Here is an 11,229-nt window from a genome sequence, read left to right as displayed (position 1 = left end):
TTCCTACACACACATTAAAGAGGTGGGGTCCACATGTTTTTCTTTCTCTTTCATCATTCCACTTTCTCTTTCCATTTTTTTTGTGTGTATTGGAAACAACACTTAAATCATGTAACATAAAACTAATAAAACCCTTCATTTTAATCCCAGCACCTGCCCCACATGACACAATTCACGCGCGACATCCAGAAATAATGTTCAATCATTTTACATGACACTGCTTTAATCCCGTCTACGTACAGAATCAACTTTATAGGATGGAAAAGCTAACCATAAGTTATTTTGAAACTTGTGAGAAAGGACTTTAGGTACTTAAAAGTAGTTTACTTTTTTCTCTGTTAATTCATTAATCTGTTTTTTTTTTCTTTTTGGGACTAATGGAAAAGTTAATCATTACTTTACTTTTATTCAAAGCTTGTAGCTTTAGCAAAAGTATATTTACAGCTTACTCACACCCCACTGAGGACTTCCCACAAAAGATAACTAGTAAGTAATACATGAGTACACAAAGACAAAACAAACAAGCTTACAACATAAGATAAAAGATGGTGGCGTCACACATAGTAGAAAACAAGAAAAACAAAATGCTTAAAGTAGTTCAATGTTTTATTGGAGTTGTCCAAGTTTGATCAAGGGGAACTGGTCCTTCAAAGGTGATTTTCTCATCGCAAGCTCTTTAGAGACTTGATCCATGGTTGGGCGAGAAGATGGATTTTCATTCAAGCAAGAAAATGCCAACCTTGCAATCAAGATGACATCCCCAACAATTGGCTTCACAGGTTGATGAGGCCGTTCGTCCAACACATCAATCAATAGCAAATCATAAGTCATTGATGCTGTTGATGATGATGACAATGAAGAAATGAGATCTCCTGGATGCTTTCCCATTAGGATTTCTAGAGAAAGTACTCCAAAACTGAAAACATCACATTTCTCGTTCACTTTCATTGTCTGGGCAAGCTCTACAAGCAGTCAAAATTTTAAAGTTACACAAAGCAATGTATATAGGTTTAAGTTGAAAAAACATTTTTAGTAAGTGTATTTTCAAAATGGATTTTGATATTGGCATATCACTTTTGCATACTTTAATTCTTGCTTAGGGATTAGACCTATTCCTCTGCGGGTCAACCAATCCTTAAACTGAACTTCAATATAAAAAGTGGTGTAAATGCAAGGAAAAATGCACTAACCTGGTGCAGCATAACCAAATGTGTAAGCACATGTGGTCCAACTTTGTGAATCAGGCTTAAGAAACTTGGCTGTCCCAAAATCAGAGACATGAGCTTCATATTCTAAATCCAAAAGAACATTCTTGCTTGATATGTCACAATGAATTATTGGAGGTGAACAGTCATGATGCATGTAAGATAAAGCATTGGCCACACCTTTAACAACATTCATCCTCTTTTCCCAATCAAATGCATTTGCTCGTGTGTCATTGTTTAGTATCTGATCCAAGCTACCACCTTCTAAGAACTTATAAACCAAGAATGAGAACCTTGAATGTGAGCAAAAACCATACAGCTTTATGATGTTACGGTGCCTGATCTCTGTCAAAGCTTGAATTTCATTTTCAAAAGCTTTAAAATTGGGCTTCTCTCCATTTGTTTCTGAATGAATTTTCTTCACCGCAAAAACCAGACCCGAAGGCAACTCAGCCTTGTAAACATAACCTTGTCCTCCTTTTCCAATGAGATATTTGTCATCAAAATTATTGGTAGCTTCAATGATATTTTCAAACACCATTTTTCCATCATGACTCCATATGGAAAAGAGTTCTTCTGATTGTGCTTCTTTAGTCTGGATTTCTTTGTTTCTTGCTCTTCGACAAAGAATACATATTGAAACTCCAACCCCACAAAGTACTAGTATTAGAGCACCCAAGATGATGAATAGTACCTGTAGGATCACCTTGTGGCTCTTTCGACTGTGGTAGGTTGGACAAAGAACCAAGCCAGAGACGTTACCACACAAGCCTTTGTTATTTTTCAATGACTCAATTGGAGCATTAAGAAAGGCTTGATTTTTTGGAAGAGGCCCTTCTAACTGATTGTATGATATGTTGACCGAAATCAAGCCTGGCATGTCATCAAAACTGGATGGAATGGTGCCAGAAAGCTTATTGTGTGAGAGATCCAACCATTGCAAATGAATCATACCTCCAAGCACTGTTGGTATTATTCCACTCAGCAAATTCCTGCTAAGATCAAGAGTATCAAGAGATTGTGATTTGCCAAACTCAAAGGGAATGCTTCCTGTTATTTTGTTGTTGCTCAAATTCAATTTCACTAATTTGGGCAAACTCACGACTTCCTTTGGTATTGTGCCATTCAACTGGTTTCCTGCTAGATCCAACTCTAGAAGATTCTGCAGTAATCCTATTTTTGTGGGAATGTTTCCTGAAAAATGATTGTTGCTGATGTAGAGTTCCACTAAGTTCTTCAATTTCCCAAGCTCCTTTGGAATCTCTCCAACCAAGTGATTGGAAGAAAGGTAAAGGCTGCCAAGGTTGGTTGCCTCAACAAGTTCTATAGGTATACCACCAGAAATACTGTTGTTGGATATCTTGAAGGTAATAAGATTAGGGCACTTCCCCCAGTTTGGCGAAATGTGGCCATAAAATTTATTGTCACTCAGATCAATATATTTCAAATTTGGATATTCACGAAAATCTTGCTCTATATCTCCTTCTAGTTGGTTTCCCTCAAGCCTGAGTCTTTGAATGCTAGAGCAGTTCTTCAAGCTTCTAGGTACTGGACCCGTTAGACGGTTGTGTTGAGCATTGAAGAACACTAATGACCCACTAGAGCAGACTTGAGGTGGCAAGCGGCCAGTGAAATCATTATTGTCTAATAACATCCTATTCAAGTTGGTAATGTTATTCATGACCTCTGGAATGCTACCACTAAGTTTGTTGGAGGACAATGCCAGGATGGTGAGCCTTACCAAATTTCCAATTGTTGCAGGAATAGATCCAGAGAGATTGTTTTCTTGGAGACTGAGGGCATTCAAATTGATCAGATTCCCTATCGATGGAGGAATTGATCCAGAAAGATCATTAGAGCCTAAGTATAATGAGGTGAGCTTTGTCAAGTTTCCAACAGTGTAAGGGATGGATCCAGAAAAGTGGTTGGCTTTAAGTACAAGTTCATCCAAATTGGCCAAGTTTTCTATGGAATTAGGAATTGATCCAAAAAGATTATTGCCATAAAGATGGAGAATGGTCAAGTTAGACATGTTCCATAAAGAGGGTGGGATTGGCCCAGACAGTATAGTGTTATTAGCAAGGTAAAGTTCATTTAAACTGCTGAGGTTACCAATTGTTTTGGGGATGGCACCAGAGAGAGAGTTAAGTGACATATCAATATACCGAAGCTTTGTCAACAATCCAATTTCTTGGGGAATGGAACCCAAAATGGCATTAACTCCAATACCTAGAAACTTCAAGCTGTTCAATTTTCCAATCTCCGGAGGAATGGAGCCAGAAATATTGTTCCTTCCTAAATCTAGATATAATAGGTTGGACAAGTTTGCTATGGAATTAGGAATTGGTCCACTTAGTTGGCATATGGAAAGATCAAGCCTACGCAAACTCCTCAATGTACATATTTCTTTCGGGATGGAACCATCAAAAGAATTTGCAGAAAAGTTCAAAACATTTACTTTGGACATGTTACCAATTTGTGGGGGAATGGTTCCATAAAAGAAGTTACTGTAGATATTTAGGCTGAGGAGGTTGGGCAATGAGGAAAATTTGAGAGTTTGGAGTGTACCTTTTAAACCATAATTTGCAAGATTTATGCTGGAAACTGACTTGGATTTGTCACACTGAATTCCTTCCCATTTGCATGGAGTAGTAGTACCTGTCCAAGTTGGCAAGAGAGATTGGCTTTGGTTTTCAAGGCTGTGTTTCCACTTTAACAGAGCATTTGCTTCACTGTCTTCAGCTGCAGCTTGATCATGAAACGTAGCAGTGGTGGGAGCAGGGACCAAAGAAGGGATTCTGGAATAACCAGCAACTTGAGGCGAAGAGAGTGTTAGAATGACCACCCAAAGGAATATGAAGGGAATCTTCCAGCAGGATAGAATCTTGTTGAACGTTCCATTTTCAAAAATGGGTACCATGGTTCAAGTATAACAGGAATATTGGATTAAGAATTAAGAGTATAATCTAAGGGTGCAGATTCTTGTAAGTGGATAGCATATTGTGTTGATGATAGAAGTTGGTGTTGGGAGATCCTTATAAACTAAAGATTAAAGACGTTTTTGATCCCTGACAAAAAATACGGTCTTACTTTAGTCCTTTACAAAAATAAATTAATTAATTAGTCCTTGACAAATTCAAGGTGGACTCATTTTAGTCCTTTTAAGGGACTAATATGGGTCTTTTTTGAATTTGCGAAGGACCACGATTTCAACTAAATGGGTCCACTTTGAATTTGTTAGGAACTAACTGACTAATTTATTTTTATAAGAGATTAAAGTGAGAACCATATTTTTTGTTAGGGACCAAGAATAATATTTACTCTAAACTAAATAACCAAGCACCACGTGATACTCGAGTACACTTTTGAGAGTCTTGCACAAAGCCAATAAAAATTTAGGGAAATATAGCTATTAATCTCCTGCAACAAAATAACTCTATATATTATGGTTAGTATATGATTATAATTTTAATATTATAATCAATTTTAATTTTTTTTAACTATATACTACTTATAATACATAATATTAATTGATTGCAGGAGAAGTCAATTCTTCATGAAAAGTTGGGTATCCAAAAATTTATCAGTTGAGCTTTCCTGAAGACACCTTTTTCAAAGTTTGCATTATTGAGTTCTCCCCTTCTCAATTCACATTGCTTTGAAGAAAATATCGTTGCTTTAGTATAGGGAGATATATTTTGTATGGACCAAAGTCACGTCAGAACCGGACGCTTATTCATTGATTGGAAAATGAGAAACGAAGAAAAGCGAAAAGGAAGAAGACCCAAAAAAGAAAGAAAGACAGAAGACACCAAAAAAATATGAGAAAAATATGTATCATTCTAAAAGATATAAAGTTATATTATTTTAAGTGAGAGAAATAGATAGATAAATGAGAAAAGAGTAGAAAAAAATATAAAAGTGTGAGTTATACCTCTTTGTGAGAGTGAAATGATATGAGTTGTATCATTTAAAAAGGAAAACATTTTTTCTAAAATATATATAGAAAACCCAAATAAAGAGAAAAATTTAAATATCCACAAAACAATTTTTATTGACACATGCTGCTACTGCTAGTACTCTTAGATATAACAAATCCTAAATAGTTTGTTAGAAGACTTATTATAGAAAACTAAGAGGATTTGAATATGTTGTTATATTTAATGAAATGGCTGATAGCCAATATATACACAAGTCGGTTATACAGAATCAAGGAGGATCAACTAGAATAAAGTATACTGTTCAACAAACTATACATGGAATAATAACAAATTATTCTTGCTAAAAACTAGGACTTAGTTGCTAAAGGATAAGATCAAAGGTGATCTTCTCCTAACACGCCCCTCAAGTTGGAGCATGAAGTGACGAAATGCCCAACTTGCTGCGAAGAAAACTGAATTGCTTCATGCCAAGCGGTTTGGTAAATATGTCTGCGAGTTGCTGATCTGTACGAACGTAGGTAGTAGTGATTGTATTGCTGAGAACATGATCGCGTACAAAATGACAATCAATCTCTATATGTTTGGTACGTTCGTGGAAAACTGAATTAGCAGCTATTTGCATGGCAGATTGGTTATCACAGTGCAACTGCATAGGGTGTGAATGTGGAACATCAAGCGAGTCCAGAAACGATTTGATCCATAACAACTCAGCTGTAGCTGCTGCCATTGAACGATACTCAGCTTCAGCGGAGGAGAGAGACACTGTGGGTTGCTTCTTTGTTTTCCAAGAGATAGGAGAAGTACCCAACATGATAAAATAACCAGTAACTGATCGACGAGTGAGTGGACAGCTAGCCCAATCCGAATCAGAATATCCACGAAGAAGGAGATCATTGTCGGATCGAAGGAGTAAACCTTGGCCAGGATCAGTTTTGATGTACCTTAAAACGCGGATGACAGCATCATATTGAGCAATAGTAGGATTTTGCATGAACTGGGAAAGAACATGGACGGAGTAACTTAACTCAGGTCTAGTAATTGTCAAGTAAACCAAACGTCCTATGAGTCTTCTGTAACGTGCGGGATCCGAGAATGGAGGACTTTCTGTAACTGCAAGCTTATGATTTGTTTCGAGAGGGAAGGCACATGGTTTGCACGCAAGGAGACCAGCGTCTTCCAATATGTCGAGAGCGTACTTTCGTTGGCTCAGAAAAAGACCTGATGGACCGTGAGCTATTTCGATGCCAAGAAAATATTTAAGAATCCCCAAATCCTTGATGTGAAAGCATGACTGGAGAAAGACCTTGACATCGGTGCATAAGGCATCATTGTCGCCCGTTAGAATAATGTCATCAACGTAGATGAGAAGAGCAACAAAGTGGCCATCTTTGTGTAAGGTGAATAGGGTGTAATCTGCCTTGGATTGGATGAAGCCATATGATTCAATGGAAGACCGCAACTTAGCAAACCAATTGCGAGGGGACTGCCGCAAACCGTAGAGAGATTTACGTAAGCGACATACTTGATGTGGTTTGTGATGATTGAAACCTTGTGGAACGCGCATGTAAACTTCTTCGGTAAGGTCTCCGTGTAGAAAGGCATTCGTAACATCCAACTGGTATAGGTGCCATGATTTGGCAGCAGCTACCGCAAGAAGTGTTCGGACACTCACCATTTTGGCTACAGGAGCATATGTATCGAAGTATTCTTCTCCAGCTATTTGATTGTTACCGGCAATGACCAACCGTGCTTTGAATCTCTCCACTGTACCATTTGAGTTGTACTTAATGCGGTATACCCACTTGCATGGAATGGCACGTTTTCCTGGTGGCAAAGAAGTGAGTTCCCACGTGTGATTTTGTTCAAGGGCATCTATTTCTTTTCGCATTGCTACACGCCACCTTTCATCAGTTACAGCATCCTTGAATGTTTTTGGTTCAACACCAGAAGAGATGGCAGCAAGGAATTGTTGATGTTTGGGAGAGAATCTAGAACAAGAAACAAAGTTAGCAATAGGATAAGCCATACCTGAGGAAGGACTGGAAGAAGTAGAAGAAGCTAGTGGATTATGTGCGATGACTTTGGAGCATTCGAAATCTTGGAGATATGATGGAGGACGGCGAGAACGGTGACCACGTCCCAAAGGTGCAGATGGATGTGTGACTTCTGGGGGTTGTTCTTGTCGGATAGAAAGCTCATTGGAGACAGTAGGGGCAGATTCGGGCTGAGCCTGTTCAACAGGGAGAGTGTCTTCAATTAAAGGGACAGGGTTGGTAACAACTTGGGAATCAAAGGATGGGCTTTGTGGAGCAAGGGTTGGTTCGGGTGATATGGGGTTATGGGGGTTTGGGTCGTGAGGAATATCAGTGGTAGGAATGACTGTGGTTGGTGCAAAAGGAAAGGTGTTATCTTCAAATACCACGTCTTTGGATACAAAAACAGTATGTGTTTCAAGGTTATAAAGCCTCCAACCCTTTTTGCCAAAAGGATATCCCAGGAACAGACACCGAGTTGATCGAGCTGCAAACTTGTCCAACGGTTTGGGACGTGGATGAGCATGGCAAAGACATCCGAATATGCGAATATGATCATAGCTGGGTGTGCGGTTGAAAAGACATTCATATGGTGTTTTTCCTTGGAGAAGAGGAGTGAGGGTTCTATTGATTAAATGTACCGCAGTTAGAACACATTCACCCCAAAACTCGATAGGAAGACTAGCTTGAAAGCGTAATGCTCTTGCAACATTCAAAATATGTCTATGTTTCCGTTCAACACGACCATTCTGCTGTGGTGTGTCTACACATGATGTTTGATGTATAATTCCCATATCGGAATAAACCTTGCGGAGATTATGAGCACAAAATTCTGATCCATTGTCGGAGCGTATTATTTTGACCATGGTATTAAACTGATTACGTACCATGAGAAGAAATCGAGTTAAGTATTGGAACGTTTCAGACTTGGTGGTCATTAAATAAACCCAGACGTTTCTGCTATAATCATCCACAATTGTTAAAAAATATCTTGCACCGGTTAGAGAGGTAGTTTGATATGGACCCCAGATATCGCAGTGAATAAGATCAAAGCATGCAGTAGTTTTATTAATGCTAAGAGGGAATACAGTACGAGTTTGTTGTGCGCGTAGGCAAATGTCACAAACTGAAGGAGAATGACCCCTATTTTTATTCACTGTAACAAAAAGAAGAAAGCTTAAAAACTGAAATGAAGGGTGACCCAATCGACGGTGCCAAACATCTGCATTCTGTTGAGTGTGAGCCGCACATGCAGTAGAGATGGATTTGTTGTTAAATGAGTCATGCACATAAACACCAGCTTGCAATCTACCCAGTCCAGTCTTGATCCTCGTTATGGGGTCCTGTAATTCACAGCCATTGTGAGTAAAAGAAATGATGCAATTTGTATCAGCAAGTAATTGAGCAACTGATACGAGGTTGCATTGTAATTTGGGAACATATAACACATTCTGAAGAGAAATATGAGATGTCAACTTGAGACTGCCACTGTGATTGGAAACAAGTTGATCACCATCAGGTAAACCTATTGTAGTGGGTGGAATAGATGTAACATTGGAGATTAAATGGAGGTTCCCTGTCATGTGTTGAGAAGCGCCACTATCCACCAACCAGGTAGAAGGCAGAGTGTGATTACCAGAAAGGGATGTAGTGTTAGCAGACGGTGTAGTGGAGGAAACAACCATGTTGGCAATTTGTTGTAGAAGCTCAGGACTCAGGTTGGGAATCGAGTTTTGGTTGGACACTATAGGTGTTGCAGCTGCTGTTTGTGATGCAGAAAAATTGAATGGGTTGGGACGCTTGTCATTAGCATTGATATTGACAGCGGAAGAATCTGAATCAGAATCAGCCATTGGGAAAGTGGATCGATACCTTCAAACTGATACCATATAGAAAACTAAGAGGATTTGAATATGTTGTTATATTTAATGAAATGGCTGATAGCCAATATATACACAAGTCGGTTATACAGAATCAAGGAGGATCAACTAGAATAAAGTATACTGTTCAACAAACTATACATGGAATAATAACAAACTATTCTTGCTAAAAACTAGGACTTAGTTGCTAAAGGATAAGATCAAAGGTGATCTTCTCCTAACACTTATCAAACAGGATTTGAACTTGTGTTTTTGCAGACTCAGAAGTTAGTCAACTCACTTTGTTTTAGAATAATAAATAATAATCTTGATTTTGATCCATTCCCCTTTTCCTTTGTTTACTTTTTTTGTTCATTATCTCTCACGTGGTGTTTGGTACATAAATATATGTTTTTTTCCCTGGAAAGTTAACATGGCAATATAATATTATCATGTTTGGTACACTCATATCTAAAATTAGGCTGGACAAATTTTTTTCTCAGGTTTTGAAATAACACGTAATCATCTCCATGTAGAATGTGAGGCAAAAAAATTAATTTAATATTTTTTAATAAAATAATTACGCATTTATTACAATTTTAAGAATAATTACAGATCTACTGCATAATGTGATGCCCCATTGAGGGAGACGCCTCAATGAGGCGTCACACTTGAGCCCTATATATTCCCCTACCACTCTATCCATTCTTCACACCTCTTCTCTCATTCTTCATATCTCTTCTCTACCAAAATTCCTAACATCATAGATACATAATCCTTTATCTTTAATTTAGTATTTGAATTTTATTTCTTATTCTATTTAAAAATGAATTCACATCCTAATTCTGTTCGTGTTGTGTTATATTACAATGGTAGGAGGGTAGAAGGTCGATGAGGTGTCATGTTTGAAGGTGAAAAAAGGCCGACACATATCCAACGCAACGCAACCATTGGCGAACTGCATAAGAGAATTCGGCAGAAGTTAAGTCTTCAAGGCAACCAATGTATCACTCAGATCACGACAAGGTTATGGCAATGTGATAAATACATTAGTTTGCAAGTGGTTGACGATGAAGACATGGAGATGACAATGGAAGAATTTTTCAACCAGCTAAGGACAGATTTTCTGGAGTTGTATGTGGACATCGCCGCAGCGGAGAATGTTCCATTACCGGTGAGGTCAGTTGATTTAAATTATGCCCGTCTTCCGTCTTCGTCTGCCGCTCATACGTCTCCAGTTGGTAACATTTCTGAGGGAGATGAAAATGATCCGACTTGAGAAATGCACGACGAATACGACGACGACGATGAAAATATCGCAATGGAAGAACGTCTTCTGGCGAAGGATGCCAGTGCTTCAGAAGGAGATGAAGGTGGTGAGATGGGTGCGTCTCAAATCCCAGTATACCATGAACCAGTGATCGCACAAATGCCGCAGTTGCATGACGTTGTGTCTGCCCCATTAGGTAATCATCATGAAGGTAATTGATATAATTTGTATATACCTGAATAGATACCTGATTTAAGAATTTTGTATTAAAAAGTTTTAATTATCAGATGCAGGTGCCGAAGCTGTTATTCCTTTTTGGGAATGAATTCCACATTATTCGTACATTGATTGGAGTTATCGGAGCGAACAAGAATCATGCACTGATGGTACGGTTTCAGGATCGGGTTCAATACAAGGTCTGTGGCAACTGGGTGACAAGTTATTTGTGAACCAAGAATTTGCAACAAAAAAAGATGTCCAAATGGCACTTAAGCATAACCTGATTAGGGAGCATCAAGAAGCAATTGTAATTGAGAGCACATGCCTGCAAAGTTATCCATGAAATGTTGTGCGTATGATAAAGGTTTCCTGTGGCGCGTTAGGGCGACCAAACCAGTGTTTCGTGAAAATTGGAAGATTACGAGATGGGCTGGAGATCACAATTGTTTAAATGACCACATTTCCCAGGGACATAGACAACTCGATGTGGACATTATTGCGGATCTCGTTCTAGGTACGTATTTATTTTTGATGAGATGTCAACGTTTACATACTGCTGTGTAATAAAATTCGTTCTATGTTATCGAGTCTATGACCTCTTCAATGCAGGGATGATAAGGGAAGAACCATCTGTCTCAATTTCTTTGGTTCAAGAAAGGATAACCTCTAAATATGGCTTTAAAGTTTCCTACAGAAAGGCAT

At 38.4% G+C, this 11,229-nt stretch overlaps 1 protein-coding gene across 1 annotated transcript; it reads right to left on the bottom strand.

The window, feature by feature from the left end:
• Positions 1 to 456: 456 nt before the first annotated feature.
• LOC133306363 (MDIS1-interacting receptor like kinase 2-like) lies at positions 457 to 4,163 on the bottom strand. The gene is made up of 2 exons (XM_061506672.1): positions 1,191 to 4,163; positions 457 to 962 (listed from the first exon to the last, which is right to left on the bottom strand). Exons 1-2 carry the CDS (start codon positions 4,123 to 4,125, stop codon positions 607 to 609), a joined length of 3,291 nt encoding a protein of 1,096 aa, XP_061362656.1. The 5' UTR covers positions 4,126 to 4,163; the 3' UTR covers positions 457 to 606.
• Positions 4,164 to 11,229: the final 7,066 nt, after the last annotated feature.

Source organism: Gastrolobium bilobum, unplaced genomic scaffold, assembly GCF_033153095.1.
Source record: "Gastrolobium bilobum isolate Gb01-03AN ecotype WA unplaced genomic scaffold, APGP_CSIRO_Gbil_v1 utg21117, whole genome shotgun sequence".
Taxonomy (NCBI): Eukaryota; Viridiplantae; Streptophyta; class Magnoliopsida; order Fabales; family Fabaceae; genus Gastrolobium; species Gastrolobium bilobum.
The sequence above is the reverse complement of the archived record's forward strand: the minus strand, read 5'-3'. Positions and strand labels throughout refer to the sequence as shown.

Bases quoted from the DNA above. Each gene is read 5' to 3' on its own strand.
- LOC133306363 (XM_061506672.1), bottom strand. From the start codon at position 4,125: ATGGTACCCATTTTTGAAAATGGAACGTTCAACAAGATTCTATCCTGC. The intron at 963-1,190 runs GTTAGTGCATTT...GACTGCTTGTAG, and splicing joins ATTTGGTTATGCTGCACCAG to AGCTTGCCCAGACAATGAAA.